The sequence below is a fragment of the Acanthopagrus latus genome, chromosome 23 (assembly GCF_904848185.1).
Source record: "Acanthopagrus latus isolate v.2019 chromosome 23, fAcaLat1.1, whole genome shotgun sequence".
NCBI lineage: Eukaryota > Metazoa > Chordata > Actinopteri > Spariformes > Sparidae > Acanthopagrus > Acanthopagrus latus.
Window position 1 is genome coordinate 3,224,360 of NC_051061.1, and position 22,368 is coordinate 3,246,727.

Below are 22,368 nucleotides of genomic sequence, written 5' to 3' on the forward strand. Positions count from 1 at the left end.
ACTTCAAAGGAGCTGTGTGATTTTTTTTTATTTTTTATTTCTGATTATTACACCGGGAAGCCAGTAATACAGAATGTAGAGCATGACAATATGATGCAAAGACAAAGACATGATTTCAATAAAGTGTTCTATACTTTCAATCAAAAATACAAAAACAAGCATACAAAATGGATAACAGACATCAGCAATTGATCGGCATGAGTAACGCTGACTTCTTGTTAACCAGACGGGGGTCCGGCAGAAGGCCCAGTTGGAGGAGGAAGTGGAGGCCCAGTGGATCTGCGGACAGAGCCCAGGGTGGGGTCTCTCTCGGGGGGTGTGGCAGCGGTGGACACAAGCCTAAGAGAGCAGCAGCTCCAGCAGGAACTAGTACTACTGAAACAGCAGCAGGAGCTCCAGAAACAGCTGCTGTTTGCAGAGTTCCAGAAAAAACACGAAGTTCTCACAAGACAACATGAAGTCCAGCTGCAGGAACACCTGAAGGTAGCTAGTCAGGTTTGTCTCTGACTAGTCCACAGGACACAAAGTTTTCTCTCATCTCTAGGATTCCATCCATCTCTTATTTTTTTGTCAACCAACCTGTAAGTGATTTAGCTCGCTGGTTGGTTTATTTGTTACTAAGGTATGTATGTGTGTCTGTGTTTGTGTGTATGTATGTGTGTAAGCAACAACAAGAGCTGTTGGCAGCAAAGCGGCAACAGGAGCTGGAGCAGAAGAGGAAACTAGAGCAACAAAGACACGAAGAGCAGGAGAAGCACCGACTGGAGCAACAACTGCTGCTGCTGAGGAACAAAGAGAAAGGCAAAGAAAGTATGTCTGTCATACCACTGCTTTTACTATCATGCTCTGCACATGCGTGATGACATGTTTGCTTTGTGTCTGCAAGCCAGTAGAGTGTCCTGACACTGTCCTCTCTCCTCAATTTGATTTGGAAGGTGCCATTGCCAGTACAGAGGTAAAACTGAAGCTGCAGGAGTTCCTTCTCAATAAGAAAGAGCCGGGCATTGGCGGACTGAACCATTCCTTCTCCCCAAAGTGTTGGTGAGGGCTCAACCTGTCCCTGGATAAATCGCTCGCATTATTGAAAGTGATGTCATTTTTTCCCAAGCTTTTCTACTTGTTCTAATACTTGCCTGTACCCACTTGTTAATAGACTTCACAGTAGTGACATATATATCACCTATCACAATATAACCTTAAATTATTACAATATTATTTTAAAGCCCTATTGCCCAGCCCTACTGGACTGTGTGAATGAGAAATTAGTTTGTCATGTGTGAACTGTCAGGTGCCCTTTCAGGAGTGTGAGCTCCTGCTCCATGTTGAGAAGCTTGAACAGTCTGCAGTCTGACCCAAGCAGCTCCGACACTCACTGAGAGTTTACCTTGGTTTCTAAACCAGGGCACAAGTATCCTGAAACTGCTTGTAGGACTCGAGCCCGAGTTAACCAGCTGCATAACAGACATTACTGAAAGAGTTTTTAAAGAAATGAGACGTGAAATTGAAATGCAGAAAATATGTGTAGATTTCCTGTTCATAGGTAAATAATTCAGGAAACTAGTTACTGAGGTTATATGAGAAAAAACATAGCGCCAAGATCAATAAATATCTGGTTCCCAAAATGATACTAATTAATATTTAATTTACATAGTACAATTCAAGTAAAGATTTGTAATCAAATTAATGTGGTTTAAAAAGTATAGATGGATGTACAAATTGAATAGATATACTGATCCAGATTCATATTCATGAATTCATAAGACATAATATTGACAATATTGCTGGTATCCTTTTTAATAAGCTCTGTCTTATCTGAATGATAACTTGACATGCTAGATGGTTGGTTACACAGAACCATTTGGGAGAAAAGCAGTTAGAAATGGTTCAGAAAGGGGCCAGCACTTTCACAATATACTTGGCAGGGGATTGAACGAACAATTCTGTCTGTCACCGTCCATCATTGGCCAACCTCTTCAGGAGCCATTAAGATTGTTTTCAAATTAACAGTTGCATCTCTCTATGGCCGTCTCACCAAATCCATGCTTGTAGATACCAGTAGTTCTTCAAAGGAGTCTGAGTGTTCCGAAACCACTCAAGTGCGTAGCTTGAAGCCTTGAAAGATGGATTTACTAGATCACGTGATCCAGCTGGCTTGCACATTTATCTGAATAAGTTTGTAACGCACATTTATATATAAGACAGCAATGTTTGGCTGACAACAAGCCATCTCTTTAACAAAGTAATAACTGTAATATATTCCTTGTCTGAAATGGGCCTGTAAATGACATGATGTCACATCCAGTTCATTTCAACAACTTATCCAACACACGAGAAAACGCCATATGTAGGTGTCAGTCCCTGAATCCATTTTTCACTATGGTTCAGCAGTAACAATCTATCAAAGAAGAGACATGGAGAAAATATTTCCACACGCAACAGGAAATAACAGGAAAGGCATTCTAGGAAATATAGCAAATGAAATGAAAGTATGCTAAGCAGGTCGACAGAAAATTACTTTACTGGGACACTTCATAACCCAATATTGTGACCGTTTTACCAGACAGCTCACTGGATTTCCTCCTGTGTTCTCGTGTGTGTGTGTGTGTGTGTGTGTGTGTGTGTGTGTGTGTGTGTGTGTGTGTGTGTGTGTATGTGTGTTTGTGTCTGTGTCTGCAGGGGAGTCCAGCACACCTCCCTGGAGCAGGGCTCTCCTCCACAGAGTAACACCCCAGGAACTCCTCCCTCCTACAAACTGCCCCCACTTCTGGGGAACTACGAGAGCAAAGATGACTTCCCACTACGCAAGACAGGTAGGAGAAACACACTGAGATCGAAGGAGAGCGTGTTTGTGTTATTTGTCACTTGCCATGTAAAAGCAGTTTGACGAAGGGCTATGCGGAGGTGGAGTGTGGTGTGTTTATGTATGTGTGTGATTCAGTGTGGGTCTGACTCATCAGGGAAGAGGTAGCCCAAACCTAGAGATAACATACACACACACACACACCCTTCAGCACACGCACAAAGAACCGATACCATTTTAAAGCATTTTCTCCGTACATTGCCATGTGATGTCGAAGGTCGGGAGCTGAAGCTGGTTGCGTGCCTACGGGAACTTGAATTGACTGTTGACTAAGCCCCACCCACATTAGTTACTATTGCTGTGTCTGCTAAGTGTCAGCGTAATTCATTTCCATCCTGTACCTGTTTGTGTGCATTTTCAATGTGTGCATATGAAGAACACAAGTGTAGACACCAGAAATAGATTATTTTCATACTTCGTGGAGGTGGAACTGTCAGTACATTTGTTAAAAAAAAAAACGAAAAGCAAAGGAAACAGTGAATAGATTATAAATTACATGAATCATGTAACTAGAAACACAGAGTGCCACACTTCCATCATAATTTGGGCATGTTTTAGTTAGCTTGAGTGCTATTTGTGCCATATTGTTGCAAATTAGTACCACCAGATGTTTGTTGTCACTCAAACCTTATAAAATCATGGAGACTGTAGTGATTTTCTTTATTTGTGTTTTTTTCATTTTTATGGAAAATAAATATTGAATGAAAAACATATCAAATGTAATTTGTCCTCAATCTGGATGGACAACAGACAGTAGCAGGCTTCTTCTAGCCCACGACTATTAGTTTGGCCAGGTAAAATGAGGACTTTATCAGCTGTAGGAAATATAATCAACAAGCTTATGTTAGATTCATGAGTTTTTAAGATTCTATATCTGGATGTTTCCATCTTACGCTTTTTTATACCAGAGTCTTAAAATATGCAGTTGATGTTTACATATATAATGTCGTGCTAAAAAAATTAGGCATGTAGCTTCAACATGTCTCTGGAAAGTGAGCATTTTTACCAGTTGAATACAGCAAATAGTCCAAAAGCATTTGACAACTTAGCTTATTAACAGATAGTACCAAGAGCTAACCTATGACCTTGACTCAGATAGCATCTAGCAGTGACTCCCATTGCGTCATTGGACACACAGTTTGGTTACTACTGTAGCTAGTAAGTTAGCTATCCATACATGCTGTAGCTGTAGCACCCTGCTGGAAAAACCAGCATAGACCAGCGCCAAAACACAACATATGCTGGTCTATGCTGGTTTTTCCAGCAGGGCAATGCAGCTCCAGTTCAGCGTGATATGAGTGACAAATAAATGGGCCTATTCAATCATCTCATCCGATAAAAAGGAAGGATCTATTCTTTTCGCTGAGCCACGGCTTAGGGCTGCTGAGTGAAATGTCCTCCCAGACTCAGCTGCATTCATCATTTGGGATGAATACACACTTGAAATTTCAAAAGGGAATCTGAAGTTCAGCAGCAGAAATCAGTTTTACTCAACGCTTTTCTTCACAGACATGGCCAACACATGTCAAAACAGACCATCATCAGGTCTTCTTTAGTGCACACTGGCACAATCAGATGAACCGCTGTTCGACTAATTTGCATCTGTTGTTCTGTAGTCATCGTAATAACATGCTGAGTAATAAATCAACCAATGTGTCCTTGGGTACTGTATCTAGGCCGCTGCAGTCTTACAGATGATAATACAAATTTGGATGGATTATAGAAAAAATACATCTTGCTCAGTCGGATTTGTCATTTGCTACCATGATGCCACACAGTCAAATAGTTACCAATAACAAAACATCCAGGTATCTGTAGATACTGCTGAATACTCTCAAGGCAGCTTAAACCAATAAAACCTGCATGCCTTTTCCTCTTCCTGATCCTTGCCCTTAAACTTGACCTGTAGACCAAAGCTACCTTAAAATACACGGTCTGTAGCTGTTTATCCAGCAATCCTGCCAGCCGGCCAAGATGAAGCCAGCCAAAATGTAATGTAGGCTCGCCAGACAGCATGTGCTCCCATCCGCCCTGATATTCTCCTGTTGGCAAATCACCTGGCACCGTGAATACACATAATATTCCACAAAACAGAACCACTGCACTTCACAATAAAGCAAGTAGAGATACAAAAAAGTAATTACATCATAATACTGTAACTTATAAATGAAGACAATACAAGATCAAGAATTAAAAAAGACGACATCAATAAAACACAAAAGCATCTACTTCAACAAAAAAATGCATTCTCTTCCTTCAACCAATATTCCAAATATACTGTACTATAACAATAAGAAGGATTGGTGATCTGTGGCTCCAAGCTTGGCAGGTTTCATTTATTCCCTCTTAACTTTCATTGTCTGCCTTGGTCTCTCAACCAGTGTCGGAGCCTAACCTGAAGGTGCGTTCACGATTGAAGCAGAAGGTGGCAGAGAGGCGCAGTTCTCCGCTCCTACGCAGGAAGGATGGAACTATTATTAGTACCTTTAAGAAGAGAGCCATAGAGATATCAGGTGAACATACACACACACACAAACACACACACACACACACACACACACGTGACGATGGTTTTCTGGAAAAAATGTAAGTTCAAACAAAGAACTCAGTTACAGAGTTACATAGTGTGTGAACACTCATGGTGAATAAGTAGGGGATAATATTATCAGGAATTAATTGCCTCTGCAAAATCCTGATTATGGACACTGCAAAGGGGATTAACCCTGCTTATACCATGGTCACTTGCCAAAGAAAAAGAGACATTTCTGTATATTTTTGTGGGTTTTGTGATCAATAACATGGTATAAAAACTTTTCACAAGCGGTAACTCTGATTTCCTGTTAATACCTGAGAGATATACTAATAGCTGAAACAATTATTACAATCCAGTAAGATTGTTTTGTAATGAAAATGTTTTTCACTAGTCGAGTTATAAGACGGACCTTAGATATACCTTACATTCTGAGCAATAAGAGATATTTAGTCTGCTCAGCTCATTGAATCCTTCGGCTCAGCTATTAGCCAGATAGTTAACGTTATGCATTGCATTATGCTCTGTCCCCCAAATCAGTAAAATGTTTCACGAGCAAATGACTGGCCGACTGCTGCCTGAGGTACTGAGATTAATAGCAAATCGGATGTGGGTGGATTGCTTTATATAGTAAACTCAGAGAGACAGCGTAGCAGGGCTGACTTGGGAGTTAAATGCACACTAAGTCAGTTAACCCAGTTTTCACTCACCTTTTTTACAAGTTACCCATTATTTGTTATGGGCAGTTTATCCACAGGACACTTAGGTTACCCATTTTTTCAGTTTACTACAGCCCTGACTGCAGGCTTCTTGTTGCAGCTTGGGTGTAACAAGCGCCACCCTGTGGTGTTCAGAGGATGATGCTCTGGAGGAAAACACTTTATGTTGTAAATAAGCTAATCAGCTTTTTTCTTTCTTTTTTTTTTTTTTTTTAGTTTAATCTATCTCATATGTTGAGGTGTTTGCAGTCAGCTGGTGACAATGCCGGCGATTTCAAATGCAGGCTATAGCTTATTATTTTAGAAGGATAAAGAAGCAGCTTCACTGAAACAACTTGAAGAGTTCTAGAGATGCCCGTAAATCAAAACATAATTGACAGTCAGAAAGAGAGAGAGAGAGAGAGATTCATAGTATAAATGGTATTCATAATGCATGACACATTTTATGAATTAACTCAAAGAAAAAGTCCACTCGCTCCTTATTTCTGTGTGTGTCTGTGTCTCTCGTCCAGTCTCCTCTCTCTGTAATAGCGCTCCAGGTTCAGGTCCCAGCAGTCCCAACAGTTCCAATTCAGCTATTGCCAACGGCAACACAGGATCGGTCCCCAACATCCAGACTGAGGTGAACACAAGGACACACCCTAACAATTCATGTTATGATTTAAAGTTATTCTCACTGACTCATCCAGCGCAGGTTTCATTTTATTGCATTTGTTTCTTCACATTGAACAAACAGCTTGAGTTGCCATCTACAGTTTACCGTGGTTCAAGCAGATTTCGGGTGAATTTATTTGTAGAAATGCTTTAGAGAATCAAATAGAATGGGTGAATGGCTATAAACAGGCACAATTATAGAAGTTGATAAAGCTTTATATTAATGAAGGAGAGAGTAATTGTCTTCCCCCCTTTTAAAAAGGAGGCATTAGAAGCAATAGTAACACCCCTCTTGAACTTGAACAGTGAGTTTGTACTCTTTCCATTGTGTTATGTTAAACTTGCAGCAGATTTCTGTATTCAACACTAATTAATCCTTATTCCTAATTTGTGTTGTGTTTTTATATTCTCTTATCTTTTATATTACTGCAGTGAGTTAGGGTTAGTGCTGTTGTATTTTGGTGTACACGTGTTTTCTTAAGTTGTAGTTCATTATACATTAAGAACATTTTTAGCCATCCAGGACTTGACAATCTCAAGTCATTTTCACCTGATTTAAAAGAGAAGTATAGCTGCATGTTGTCAGCATTACAAGTCGAAGGAATGATCTATTTTCTGGAAAAAAAGCACATAAAATGCAATGTAAATGGGGCTTAATATGGAACCTTGAAGTACACTACAAGCGACAGTATCTGAAAAGGATGAACATTTCTTCAGTGTCTTCTTTATAGATTGACTTCCTCAAGAAGGCTGCAGAATTATGTCCACTGTAGTAGTTTGTAGTTGCCTACAAGCCTAACAAGTCATATTGAATTATTTTAGAAATGTGAACATAACATTACTTATTACACATCATTTCTGGAAAGTGTTATGCATACATAAACAGAGATAATGAATCTTGTAAATGCAAGCTGATAAACATGGTAATTTATCCCAATTTGTGCAGATGAACTTCTTTATTTTCGCTGAAGTCTGAAGTGGGGTGTAAACAGAATGTGGGGTGAAACAGCTGGACAATTTTGGTTATTTGCAGATGTGTTTGATAACTATCAGATAGCTATTAAATATGCATGTAAGCAGCCAAAGCCTGAATAACGAGCTACTGGAAAGAGGATTCAGTTAGTGAAATGAGTACAGTGGATAAGATAGCAACTTAAATCTACAGACAACCCTCTCAACTCCTGCTAACATTTCACAGAGCAAGAAACCTAAACTAACCAGTCTGTCTATATGTCTGTCTGTCTGCAGCTGAGATCTCTCCATCAGACACTGGGTGCTGATGGGACATTGAGTCCTTTGAATCTCTACACCTCGCCTTCCTTGCCAAATATCTCCTTGGGCCTCCCTGCCAACACACACATCACGGTGGGTCAGCAAAATGTGCACTCATTGATGTTCACAAAGCATATAAATGCACATAAAGACATACTATATATTCTGTTTTCACATTATGTACTGTTAATTTGTGATGAATGAGTTTTACAAGCTGGGGCCTTGCCACTGGAAATTACCATACCAGTGATTGTGAGGTTGGGGCCTCGAGACTGTGTGGTAATCATGGTAATGTCCCTGTAAACCCAGAAGCTGTCTAACCAGCAAGAGGCTGAGCGTCAAGCAATCCAGTCTCTGCGTGGGGGCGGAGCTTTAACAGGGAAGTTTCTCTCCACATCCTCCCTACCTGCAGGTAAGCTTTACCATAGCTCATTATTTGTGTTAGTATGGTTTAATTATTACGTATTAAATACACTTGTATGTAAATACATGTATGATGCAATGCTATTTATTATTTAGGAAGACATGTAATCACTTTTGAAATGTGTTGGATTTTTAATAATGTTTCTTTGCAGGGGTGGGACATGATGTGGAGACACCACCCCCCAGCTCTCATTCTGCTCATTCCTCATTATTGCAACACGTACTACTGCTGGAGCAGGCCAGACAACAGACTGCTATGCTAGCTGGTAACCACACTCATGCATAAGTGCACTAAATATTATGCTAACATCCACAGTAGTGTCCAGTTAAGGTATCCAACTCATTGTCTTTCCGCTGTGACCCTCCAACAACTTAGTCCCCATGTACAGCCAGTCACCGCTGGTTACGGCAGAGAGGGGCGTGTCCAGTGGCATGCGGACGGTCAACAAACTGCCTCGCCATCGGCCCTTGGCTCGGACCCAGAGTGCACCTTTGCCCCAGTCTCCCCAAGCCCTGCAGCAGCTGGTGGTCCAACAGCAACACCAGCACTTCCTGGAGAAACACTATAAGGTACACACACACACACACACACACACACACACACACACACACACACACACACACACACACACACACACACACACACGTTCTTACACTAAATTTACCTTTGTGTAGATGCTGTCGAAGGGGACAGACCTTCCCAGGCCGCCACCCACCCACCCAGAGGAGACAGAGGAGGAGTTGACAGAGACAAGTGACATGCAGGAGGATGATGCAGGGACAAGCCTTCACAGGTGTGGCATTTCTGACAAATGCCAGTCAGTCATTCATAGTGACCGATTGATCTTTATATTTATATATGTTGTTGCATTATACATATATGTCGTTGTTTTTAAGTCTTCCCTTTGTTTCTGACCAATCAGGCTTCAGAAGGAAGGTTCCGATGACAGCACACCTTCCTCTGAGCGACTTGGTGTGCATGTGAAGGGTGAGGAGGAGCATGGGGCTGTGCATGTGAAAGGGGAGAGTACCGAGAGCGAGCTGGATGAAGAGGAAGAGGACGAGGACATCATCCAGCTGAGGGAGGGTGATGAAGAAGAGAGGGGGGGCTACTCCCAGGTTAGTGTGTGAGCACAATGCTTCTCTATGCAGAGACTGAATGTGCTGCAGTCTACTTAATATTAAAAGCTCCCAGTGGCTCTCAGTACCTCCATTTACTCCGCACATTCTAAATTACTTGTAGGAGCCATATATTTGCATTAGATTTGTTTTTGTTCATTTTCACTTATTTTGGTGTGGGACATGATGTGGGATGAACCCCTCAATTAATATTTAGTTGATAGTATTTTGATATTTTCACCTGTCACCTGGATGCCGGTGTTAGAGAGAGGGGATGACCTGGGAGCATGATTTTTCTTTGGTTGGATTCGTAACATGTTTCTGTGTATCTCGCTCCACTGCTAAATTGGCATACGGTGTTATAGGCATTGGTTTTTGGCATGTTTGTTGCTCTACTGCTGCATCCCTAGCGTTACAGCATAATATCTGCTGATTTATTTGGATCTGTAGCCGAGTGTTTCCCTACCCCACGCTACTAGGGTGTGATCCACGCTGAGGGGTGCTACCTTGATGGCGTCTGCCTGTTAGATGATATTATATTTGACAGTAACCTCTTCTTGAAATCGCTGATCATGCTCTCCATTTGTAACTCTTGCATTGTCCCTTGCAGTCCAGGCAATGGCCATGACAGATGTCCATCATGTCTTGGTATCTAACACCTCAAACAGGCTCTGACGGATAGTGCTTGTACTAATTGCAGCTGTATGCCATTGACAGAGAGGGCTGCGAGATTGGCCAGTTTAGACAGTAGCATTACTGATGCTGATTTACCTCCTTCAAGGATGCCTGTATTTGGGTTTTAAGCACCACATGCATGATACCTCCAAGTGTAAGAAAAGAAAAGTGTGATAAACCTCTGGCTCTTAAAGTGGACTTGACCTCTGAGTTTCCCCAGATCTTAATTTCTTTCTCAATTTATAGCCCGGCAGTCAATTTGCGACCTTTGTCACTAAAGCATCAGAGCTGCCACTCCAGGCTCTGGATGAGGGTGACCCCCTAGCCACTTTACCTTCTGTTGTTAACCAACATCTATTGTGGAATCAGGGAATCTTTTCACTAATACGGGACCAGTAGGACTGGTACAATTGGAGGGAGAGTTTGAATTCCCCTTAGTGACAGGCTCTCACAGGTCAGAAGCAGGGTCCTTAAAGGCTGGCCATTTCACAGTAGATCAAGCCATTCAGTTGGCCATATTGCAGCTGCCTCTGTAGAGGCTGCTCCCTCTAGCGCCCTTTCCAAGCACACTACAGTACCATCTGCATTCAGAGCTCTACCATCAGCACTGTACAATGACAAACTTCAGAGGTGCTGGCCAGATTTGAAGGTATTTTCTCACCTGCCAGGCACGACAGGGCTTTGGCTGCTATGAGGGATGCTGCCCAATAGGGATTTGACCAGATGCCAAGAGGCACCAAAGCAGGTTAGTTAGGGTTTCAGACTGATGCCTTCAGTCTTTGCCTTTGTCATCCCTACCTGTTGTGGTTCTTGCTGTTGGAACTGTCCAGGCCATTGGGATAGGATGCATGAATGGTCACTACTGACTTCCTGTGAACAGGCTGTAGTCCAGACCCAACTTAATGCCTGTTGTCCCAGAGTCTTTATGTTCCCACCTCTTAAGCCCCTTAAATGGGATGACATTAGATGGTTGTCTGGTAAGCCTGCTTTTCCCTTTGATATTGGATCTGATAAGAGAGTCGGGGAGCTGAATGCCCTGTCAGTTGCCAGGGACTGCCTGCATTGGAATACTGATGGGTCTGGGATTGCTATGTTTTATGCTTTTAAAGTCAATCTGTTTGGCAGTCTTCACCTCAAAGTGAGGGGCAGGGGAACTGCATCCTTACTGTCAGTCTCATTTGTCCATTTTGGGCATAGAGACACTTCTTTGATCTGTTGACTGGGTTTGGTAAGTCTGATGTGCTATTTGTTTATTATGGAGGGCACAAAGAAGTGTAGCGGTTTGTCTAAGCAGAGGCCCTCACACTGGGTTGTTGATACTTTCACACAGGAATATCGGTTGAGGGGCCTCCAAGTCCCCGCTGTAAAGTGTCATGCAACCATAAGTGTCCCCACTTCTTGGGCTGCCTTGAGGGGTGTCCCACTGAGAGACATCAATGTTGCAGCTATGTGGGCTTCTTCCTGTACCTTTGGTTCTATGAATTCTGGATGACTGCCAGAGTTCATTGCCTCTCTGAGTCTTGTCGAGAAGATTCTGTGGGCGACAAGCTCAACTGATAGAGATACAGGCATGTATTACCAAAAAACCGGAGAAGCACTGCTCTAAGATGTTAGGTCAGTCTTAAATTCTGAACATTTCGGTTACGCAGCATCATCCCACAGAAGGATGAATCACACAGATGCATCATCAGCCGACCTACTGCTGCTTTCTGTCTCACTGTGTTTCTTACAGTTGTTGCTGTGTTTTATAGCTATGTGACTCATCACTGATAACTGTTGGTCTGTTACTTCAGTTCCAACCTCAGATGGCTTCAGGTGTTTATCACCCTCGCACAATTGTTTTTATACATAGATATTCCTGAGCTGCAATGCGTTAGCAGACCACAACTGACTATTCTTTTCTTGTGTGCTGCTTTTTTAGCGAAACAACACTTTGTTGTTTGAGGAGCTCATTACATAACATGTCTATTATGTTCTCTTATAGTTCAGTAAAGACTAGGTGCAAACATTAAATACACATTCACATGACTTTTCTGCTCATAGTTTTGGTTTAATGGACCAGGATTTTACTGTTTTGGTTCTGTCACACTGTTGTCACCAGCCTCATTATCAGCAGCAGCAGCAGCAGGGTGTTTCTTCACTGTACACTACTGTACACTACCTACTTGGCACCAAACAACAGGTAGAAAAAGTGAGCCACTAGCCAGTGAATACAGTGGAGCATTACAGACCATAGGCAGCCTTTGTTGATCCTAGCTGCTGTTGTCTTGATGTTGTCTTGACACAAGTCTGTTTCCACCTTGGGTTGTAGTACTGCATGTGTGGGGGGAAAAAAGTGTATGAATCCCCATGTGTCTGAAGAGAGAGCTGTGTCAGGTCTGACTTATAACCTGGGGTTAGGAATGTTAATTGTAATTCACCATTTAATAAATCAATTAACTGCTTATCTAATATGTCTAAATAAATACAGAATACTGACATTAATATGTTTATTAAAAAGACTCTTGTAAACTCTTTCATGATTAAAAAGTAAAAAAAAAAAAAAAAAGACAGTAAATGTAGTGACTGACAGAATGAAATTGCGGATACGAGAGGCAACAATGCATCAAAAGGAGCTAGCTGTGGTGGTTTCATTAGTATGCCTCCAGGGCATCTCCCTTCTGAGGTTTTCTGAGCGCAACCAACTGGGAGTAGACCCTGGGGCAGAGCCAGAACCTGCTGGAGGGGTTATATATCTCATCTGGCCTGGCAGTGCAGGAGTCAGGAGTCCCCAAACAGTTGACAGGAAGGACATCTGGAATACACTAGTGTGCCTGCTGCCACCGTGACCTGACCCCAGATAAGCAGAAAAACGATGGATGGATGGATGGATGGATGGATGGATGGATGGATGGATGGATGGATGGATACATACATATATGGATGGATACATATATGGATGGATGGATGAACAAAAAGAGATTGATACAAACTGATATACATTTAAACTAGTAGCCTCAATATGTGTTGAATTTGTTGAGCCAGGTTTACTTTAGATAAACTATTCATGAGAGCAACACTGTTGACAGATTAGCTGAAGATCGACAGGAAACAGGCTGAGAGAGAGTAGGGCGAGTGACACGCAGCAAGGGGCCCCAGGCCAGGACTCTAACCCAGGTCTGCTGGAGCGAGGACAAAGCCTCTGTACGTGGGACACCCGCTCTACCCACTGAGTTAAACGGCACCCCAGTAGCCTTTGAAAGATCTGTAGGTCTGGTCACACATTTGCTTCCTACTAACCTACATACTTAGTGTTATTTTTTTTTCAGTGTTCTCTTTTTTTCTTTTCTTTCTCTTCTGGTAGGAATCATCAACACAATTTTTATTATCTCTGAAAAATCTATTAGAATCATGTTGGTGTGAGATTAGTTGTCAATCTCTTTTCTTTCACCAGAGAACAAGATCTGTTGGCCAGGACTTACAGTTCTACAGTGCTTCATTATGATAATGTTCACATATTGACATTAATACTGCAGTTAAACATATTACGATTTCGATCATTCTCCAATTTATTGTGCAGTTCTACCTCTGACCCATGTCCACTGTGGGTGGTGATTGTGCCTGACGGAGGTAGTTTTAATTGAGGAGAGGGTTGAATGGATCAGTCCAAAATGTAGAGCAGGATGAGTCATCAGGTGAAAGCTTTGAAATTTTACAGAAACAGAAAAGTGTGGAAATCAATCTCCTTAACCAGTCCCAGCACGGAAGCATGAGAGTAGATAGGTGTCCAGTTAAACCTGAGCAGAAAGATTGGCGCACACACACACACACACACACACACACACACACACACACACACACACACACACACACACACACAATCTTTGACAGAGAAGTGACATCACCAGCTGGTGACTCAACCACTGGACTCATCCCTATGGGTTGCTGTATGTCTGCGTATCTTCAAGTGTGTGTGTGTGAGTGTGTGTGTGTGTGTGTGTGTGTTAGTGTCACCCACACATGATGAGTCACCTAGTTCACAGCAGGGAGCACAGCAACACCCCCCCTATATATAGACGCTGCAGAGTGTGTGTGTGTCTGTGTGTGTCTGTGTCTGTGGTTGAACACACACACACATTCACAAACACTGTGTGTGGAGGTTGGTGATCAAGGATATTTCAGGACAGTCAGTCAAGTGTCATGAAAGCCAAACACATGTATGACAGTTATCATCATAAAAAGGATACAGTTTTTAATCAATCAAACAATCAGTCTGTCAAAAACAAGTCAATATGTTGTTAATCATATTTCATAAGATGTTTTCATACACTGACTTCTACTAATTTCAGTGTGTGTGTACTGACAGGGAAAGTGACATGAGGGCATTGATGTTGAGCTTTCTGTCAGGTTCTATATATAAATATATACAGTCGTCTTCCATCACTGCAGTGAATGGACTGATATCTGTATCACCCCTTTGATATAAATTGTAACTTTCTCTCTCTCCCCCTTCCCATCAGACCTTGCAGCAGCTGGGTGTGTTCCAGTCCCCGTTGCCCCACAGGCCCCTGGGAAGAGCGCAGTCCTCTCCAGCAGCATCTGTCAATCCCATCAAACACCTCTTCACCACCGGTCAGCTTTTGTGTAGTTTTTTATTATTTTTTTGGGGGGGGTGGACTGTCAGTCAAAATACTATAACCAAAATATACCAAAATACCATAACTTCTTAACAAGTGTTTTGTCTACTGCAGCTAGTTTCTTGGTTTATGAGTATATTTGATCAGGTTTCAGTATGAAATGTTTTTAAAAATTTGGAGCCCCCCTGGAGTTCAATGCATCAAATCTGTATATATTATTAAAATAAGCTTCATCAACTTGCCATACAGCAAGTTGTCTGTTTCCTTGTCTTGCCTGTCAGCTCCTGTGCATCATGCCTGCCGACAATGTATTTCACTGCTTACACTGAATTTATGATTAAAGACAACAAATTGTATTCGGTAAACATGCCAAATTTTACTTACGTAGGCGTTTTTCTCACCTGTGGAGAAAACCCTCAGACTTCCTTAAAAGATTCTCAAGTTTTGTAAGTTGTTAAATTGGGAGAAACATTCTGTCTGCAAAACTTTCTTTGCTATATGAGCATTCTTGTAAATTCTGCACATCAAGATGGTTCATTATTTGCGTAAAAAAAGCGGGGATGTGGTCACACAAGATGCATACCTGGTGTGAACTGATTGCCTCTGATCACTCAGGACAGATGTTATCATACATGGTGACAGAGTTAACCTTGCCTATTCAGAGTTTCTTCTCAAGATCTTTTTGAGAAACTGCTGAGAATCTTTATCTGAGGAACTGAGAGAACTCCTGGGTTGATTAAGTTAAGAACTTTTACCGCAGAACTCCTTGTGCTAACAACTTTGATGAATACAGCCTCAGAGCACCCTAATGTGAGCTAAACATGGTTGGAGCAGGGGAATGTAACATTCAGTATTGCCATTGTCATCCAGGGATGTAAAGCTACACTTGCAATGGAAATATGAAAACGTGTGTTTTCAGCTGTGCTAGGAAGCCTGCCTGTGTGGCTCAGAGAGTGTTTGTCCAACATATTTAATCCTTTCTATATTTTAACTCTGTAGTGAATTACTAAAGTATGTCTGCTTTTGGTAAAATCAATGGTTGGCATGTTACACACACATCTTGTAGCTACTGACATCTTGTGGTGCTGATTTGCCACTACAAAATAAATTCTGGAGGAACATAAACACATTTGTTGTTGCAGTGAGGTCATTTTTTTAAGTTTTATGCTTATTTATTTCTCTGTTTTTGGCTTTTATTTAGAATATATTGTATTTATGTCTGTCTGCCTCACTTTATATCACCTCTCTCTCTCTCTTTCTCTCTCTCTCTCTCTCTCACTCTCTCTCTTTCTCTCTCTCTCTCTCTCTCTCTCTCTCTCTCTCTCTCTCTCTCTCTCTCTCTCTCTCTCTCTCTCTCTCTCTCTCTCTCTCTCTCTCTCTCTCTCTCTCTCTCACTCTCTCCAGGGCTTGTATATGACAGTCTGATGTTGAAGCATCAGTGTGTGTGTGGCAATGCTCACATCCACCCGGAGCATGCCGGGAGAGTGCAAAGCATCTGGTCCAGACTGCAGGAGACGGGCCTGCTGGGCCGCTGTGAGGTACACACACACACACACACACACACACACACACACACACACACACACACACACACACACACACATAAACATATACACACACACACATTATGCAAATAGGACATTAATACTCAGAGAGAGCCACACCCACAATGATGTAATGTCATGACTGGTGCACACACTGCAGGCTATCCCAGCATGCACTGCAATACACCGACAACATTCACCAGATAAAGTGAAGTATGATGGAGTGACGCTTTCTTGTCAGATAGCACTGTTAATCATCATTTATTGTAAATACCGTTACTAAATACCGTTACACTTCAACACATTAGCTCTGTATGTACACACCAAACTTTAATTTTCCAACTAATCTAAAAGCTTTTTTTTCACACAACAGCCACTTGAATCTTGCAGTTGCCTAATATCCATTCTAATATTTCTTCCTTATGTGCAAATTTAAAATGTGCAAACTCCTTTATCCGTCTCCCTCTACATCTGTGTGTGTGAGCAGAGGATCCGTGGGCGTAAAGCTTCTCTGGATGAGATCCAGTCTGTCCATTCAGAGTTTCACACTCTGCTATATGGAACCAGTCCGCTGAATCGGCACAAACTGGACCACAAGAAACTACTGGGTACGTGTCTCTCTGTCTGTCTGTTGTTCTGTTGGTCTGTCCTCTCACATCTACAGCTAAGGCTGTCAAATCTGTTGCTATCAAATTGTAGTAGCGTAACACAGACTGAAAGCTACAAGTGCTCTCTAATAACCAGTGGTAGAGAGGTACAAGATACTGGACATCAGTGATTTTGACAGGTACGCATCCTGCTTCTCTGATGCATTCAAATCTGAAAGGATGCAGTGAACTTGCTATCCGTGCCTCCACAGAATGTGCTGTATTTTTATTGTGGAATAACAAAGCCATACTAAAATAATTGCAAAAGTAAACTCTCCATCAAGACAGGAAAAAAATCCACCCTTTCTAACCGTCTGCACACTGTGTGCATACCTCAATCATTGTGAAATGAAAACCTGTCGTTGGGCTCCTATTCCCGCTTACCTTCCGCTATTTGTATGTGCTGTTTTTAAAATCCCCATTGCTACATGAAATAACAACAACCTCAGAGCTAACAGTAAACAGGCTGAAACTGGCAAGTTACTCTAACACTTACCTGTTTATTAAAACCTTAACAATCTTGCAGCTGTTAGCTTTTTTTGGCGGGATTTAGCCATTTTAATGCCAGGGCTCATCCATTGCAGTGGCACTGTCGTTGCATCCAGGGTTCAGTGCTACCTAAGATGGTTGTGATTGGTTTAAGACCATGCAAACAAGCCTGAGCATTTTTTTCCCCATATACCAGAATGAGAAATGGTGCAGCTAGACTAGTGCTGACACTGTGCTGTGGAGAAATGAGAGGCAGAGGTTGTGGCAACTATTTTGACTAAGTTTAATTTTGTCGAGTCTGTCTTTACGTTACAGACAAGTCACTGCAATTACCAGCTGAAGTCATTTTTTCAGATTAAGTTAAGTAAGCAGTGTACTTTCTTTTGTGGTTCAGATGAGTCTTCACACACACTTTTTTATCATTACAAACTAAACTGATAAAGTAGGGGGCTCACAGAATAAGAGTATTCAAATTGTTAGATGACACACATCATTCACCTGTGGTTTGAGCACAGTGATGATAGAAAAATAACGCGATGAATAAGACACATCTGCTCCAAACCAACCTTTATCTGACAACCAATTTCCTGAAAAAATTACTTCAGCTGTTAACTGCAGTGACTTGTCTGTAACCTAAAGACAATAATGCATTATTGTCTTTAGCAGGCTGCTGACCCAATCATAATGTTTGTTGACACTAAATTTCAGGTAGAAATCCCCTGCAGCACGTACTAGATTGTGTACAATTGAGTTGTCTGTCTTCATCATGTTATCTCAAAGTGTGTACACCTAATTCTAAAATATTATAACAGATATAAGCAAGTTTGGCAATTTCAGATATCAGATATCACCACAATGCATATCAACTGCCAGTCATCTACCTGGAAGTGACAGTCATTGTTGGTGCTAGGTCTTCTCAGGGCATGGTAGAGCCAGCCTTAGTTGTTGGTGAACATAGATCTGTTTAAGAAGAAGAATTTTCTATGTTTTGCAATGTTAAATAAACAGAACTTAGGGTTCCTGCAAGAGAGCAGTCACGTTGTTACTGCAGTCAGACAGTATCTCCAGCTCAGAAACGCTTTCTGGGGTTAACAGGTTGATACTGCCAACATTAGTTATTCCTTTATCTCATTTGGGGACTGGTTGATGATTTTTTTTAAATGCAGCAGTGGTGAATGTAGTACATACAGTAGTTGTGACGAACATATACAGCAAATACAATTGAAAGCCTTTAGAGCATAAGTACTTGGCATTGTTTAATCCTCAGGCTAAAAAATAATCGTTTGAGTATGCAAAACAAACCAGTTAACCTCTGCTCTGATTGGTTGTTTACAGGTCCAATCAGCCAGAAGATGTATGCTGTCCTTCCCTGCGGGGGAATAGGGGTGAGGCTCTTTCTCTACTCGCCTGTATGTCCATTTCTGTCCATCTGTCTGTCTGTGTATAAGTGTTCATGCTCCTCGCTGCCCCCTTGCAGGTGGACAGTGACACCGTGTGGAATGAGATGCACTCGTCAGCGGCGGTCCGCATGGCGGTCGGCTCAGTCATCGAGCTGGCCTTCAGAGTGGCGGCTGGGGAGCTGAAGGTAATAATTGTGGATATACCACTCTTACACAGTTTTGTTAAAAATAAACAAAGAACACACTGTCTAACCAGTCCTTCACTGTGTGTGTGTGTGTTTTTGTTCTAGAACGGCTTTGCAGTGGTGCGCCCACCTGGTCACCATGCTGAGGAATCCACTGCCATGTTTGTACACCACAAGATCAATGTTACATCACTACATGTTTCAATATGACACACTTTGGTGACAACTAACCACTTTTTCTATGTACTTGTGTATGTGTGTGTTTGAACAGGGGGTTTTGTTTCTTTAATTCAGTAGCCATCACTGCTAAGCTGCTGCAACAGAAACTGGGAGTAGGCAGGATCCTCATTGTGGACTGGGTGAGCAACACACAATCACACACAGACACACACACGATCTGTCAGCATTGTCCCCTGTCGCAGGGAAATAAGTTTACATTTTTATTTACATATTTGAAAGCTTAAAAGTCTTAATTAAAATTAATTTAGTTAATTACATTAAATAAAATGTAATTTCATTCAAACATTATAATTTGATTTTAATGTTGTTGGATGAGTAGTATATTGTCATGCCAAAAGACTAAACTCTTCACATAAAAATGAGGGGTTTTGGATAGTTCAGCAGTAAAGACATAAGCTGGAGCTTTGACTTTGCTGCCACCTCCTGATTTAACAGTACACCTCAGTGCATTAAAATGAAACTCTGGACTGGCCATAACAAGTTGATCAGGGTTGCAGTTAAGTTACCTCCCTGTATGTCTTAAACAACTTTATTCACCCCCATAAAAAAAAAAAAAAAAGATTCAAGTGTCTTCGCTTGTCTTAATTCCAATCCCATTTTCATCTTTTCGATTTAAGCTTTCAGTTTGAGTATTTCTATTTAAGCCTTTGCATTCTAAATTTCATTTTTTGTTTGTTTTCACACAAACTTCACATTTTACATTAAGTTTGCTTTTCAAATGTGCTTCTTATTTGTAAGAATTGAGGCATGATAATTCCTCAAAGTATGAAAAATTAGTAGTCTTTAATTGAATCTCCTTATTTTAAATTATGATCAAAATTATCTTCCATAAGAAGAACACTGAGAGTGCTTTGAGACTGAAACTGAAACTGTGAATTTCACAACAACCGACCATATTCATGAACACACCATATTTATAGCTAAATAATCAGTGGACCTATTATTTCAGACTATTATTACTTCTGTCTATCTTACTGCAGCTGTTGCTGAACTTTTTTCTACTTTTCATATTTATGTCATCTGACGATTAGGCTAAACCCCTCGATATTCAGTGATTTTCAAAAATGAGTTGGTGCGCATCATGAAGAGTAATTCACAGACCAGCTGACTCATTCTGCCACCCACACAGCCTGTTTATTTTGTGAAAGAAAAAGCAGCCAGCTGTCTCAGTGGTTCATTGGCCCATGGGCACCAGCCCATTTTGCTCAGCTTAACATCTGTGCGGGTCACAGAGAAAAGTCAGCATGACTCACTGCACACACAGACCCAATCCAGCTGCCTTAGTTCTACTAGAAAGTGCAAATACTCAATCTTTCCAGTTTCACTCTGTAGAATTAATATGGATACATGATTACTGTTGATTTGTGTGCTCATATTACCACAAATCATTCCAACAATGTTCAAACCACAATTTTGCTCAAGGCAAAGATGTGATTAATTTAGTCACTTGGCACTATAACTTCCAAAAGAAAGTGGAAGAGAAAGAAAGGAAGTTGACCAAGTAGAATAAAAATGACAGGAATACAACTTTACCTTGTCAGTGAACATTTGTTCCTGAGTCACATGGGGTAGAATTTCATCAGCAGTGGTGGTTGTTAAATAGTGTATTCGCCACCAGCAATGCAAATTTTCACCTCGCATTACTTGTTCAGGTTCATCATCATGCGTCCTTCTGTGTGTGTGGATCTCAGTCCATGGATCAGATGGATGGGTCATAAAAAATATCCTGATCAGTAACTGGTGGGATGAGAGCGGTGAAATGACATTACCTGCAGAGATCCTCTAGCAGCAGGAACAATACATACATTAACATGTGCATTTGTGCACAAGGAACAGCTGATAAACGTCATTGATTGTTTGAAACTCCTGACTTGTTTCCTTTGGAGAGTTCATAACTACAGCTCTTTGTTTTGCTGATTAAATGCTACATGATTTTTTGTTCCAGGCATTAAAAGGAATCAAAAAGACTTACAGCAAAAGCAGTTAGATTCCTTCACCTGTCTGTAATGTTTGGATGAAATGTTGTAGATTGTGTGTTCATGGTGTCTGTATCATACCATCACACCGACCTTCCCTCTGATGCCATCGTGACCTGTCACTGCAGGACATTCACCATGGCAACGGCACCCAGCAGGCCTTCTACAGTGACCCCAACGTCCTCTACATCTCCCTGCATCGCTACGACGATGGAAACTTCTTTCCTGGCAGTGGAGCTCCTGAGGAGGTACACACACACACACATACACACACACACACACACACACACACACACACACAGACAGACACACACACAAACCCACGATGTTAGAGGTAAGAATTCGGGAAATAGTTGCACAAGTGTCAACCTGAGATCTGACAAATACAGTTCCTTTCCTCATAAGACACAAAGCCAAGGTGTCAAAATGTCATTTAAACCTATGTCTGCCTTTTTTTTTGGCACATTGCTACATTTCTTGCTATGTTGTTGCCACCAGCTGTCAATCAGAGGAATATCAGAAGAGTCTGTTTCTCTTACAACAAGCTAAATTTACACAGTTAGCTTAATAATTACAAATATGGACAGGATCTCTGGTGTGGTTTCTTGATTGGCTACTGAGTCCATCACACAGTGGTTTAGTGTACTGTCCTCTGCACCGTCTTACACTGATTTACCTGTATAGAGAGAGATACCACACCCCTCCCGGTAGACCACCATGGGACCTAATTCTACAAAAATGATACATGGTAGTGAATGGCAAGGTGAAAATAAGTTTTTGATCGTGTTTGAATTGGGCCATGACATAAACATATGTTTGTCAGTTTAAAAGGAAGAAAGCAGAAGAAAGTAGCAGTTTGTCATAAAACTAATAGGAAATAGGATTGAGATGCTACTTAATTAGGAAGACTATGTACCAAACTTGCAGAGCAGAACTAACTTACTCTCCTCTCACTTACCTGTAGTTGTCAAAATGGGCAGACCTTTACTTTGCAGACATTTATTTTTTTTGTTACTTGA

General features: G+C 41.4%; 1 protein-coding gene across 8 annotated transcripts in view; it reads left to right on the forward strand.

Moving 5' to 3' along the window:
• Nucleotides 1-22,368, forward strand: part of hdac5 (histone deacetylase 5) — a 69,038-nt gene that overhangs the window by 35,914 nt on the left and 10,756 nt on the right. For 7 of the 8 annotated variants that reach the window (XM_037088027.1, XM_037088028.1, XM_037088024.1 and 4 more), the window contains 20 exons: nucleotides 227-483; nucleotides 666-810; nucleotides 936-1,041; nucleotides 2,677-2,810; nucleotides 5,242-5,373; nucleotides 6,622-6,731; nucleotides 8,012-8,128; nucleotides 8,345-8,447; nucleotides 8,611-8,724; nucleotides 8,835-9,028; nucleotides 9,134-9,252; nucleotides 9,382-9,577; nucleotides 14,752-14,863; nucleotides 16,273-16,406; nucleotides 16,900-17,020; nucleotides 18,884-18,933; nucleotides 19,026-19,133; nucleotides 19,239-19,294; nucleotides 19,405-19,492; nucleotides 21,478-21,597. In XM_037088027.1, coding sequence (XP_036943922.1) covers nucleotides 227-483; nucleotides 666-810; nucleotides 936-1,041; nucleotides 2,677-2,810; nucleotides 5,242-5,373; nucleotides 6,622-6,731; nucleotides 8,012-8,128; nucleotides 8,345-8,447; nucleotides 8,611-8,724; nucleotides 8,835-9,028; nucleotides 9,134-9,252; nucleotides 9,382-9,577; nucleotides 14,752-14,863; nucleotides 16,273-16,406; nucleotides 16,900-17,020; nucleotides 18,884-18,933; nucleotides 19,026-19,133; nucleotides 19,239-19,294; nucleotides 19,405-19,492; nucleotides 21,478-21,597 — 2,516 coding nt within the window. The remainder of the gene's footprint in view (nucleotides 1-226; nucleotides 484-665; nucleotides 811-935; nucleotides 1,042-2,676; nucleotides 2,811-5,241; nucleotides 5,374-6,621; nucleotides 6,732-8,011; nucleotides 8,129-8,344; nucleotides 8,448-8,610; nucleotides 8,725-8,834; nucleotides 9,029-9,133; nucleotides 9,253-9,381; nucleotides 9,578-14,751; nucleotides 14,864-16,272; nucleotides 16,407-16,899; nucleotides 17,021-18,883; nucleotides 18,934-19,025; nucleotides 19,134-19,238; nucleotides 19,295-19,404; nucleotides 19,493-21,477; nucleotides 21,598-22,368) is intronic. The other variant, XM_037088022.1, reaches the window with a different exon arrangement.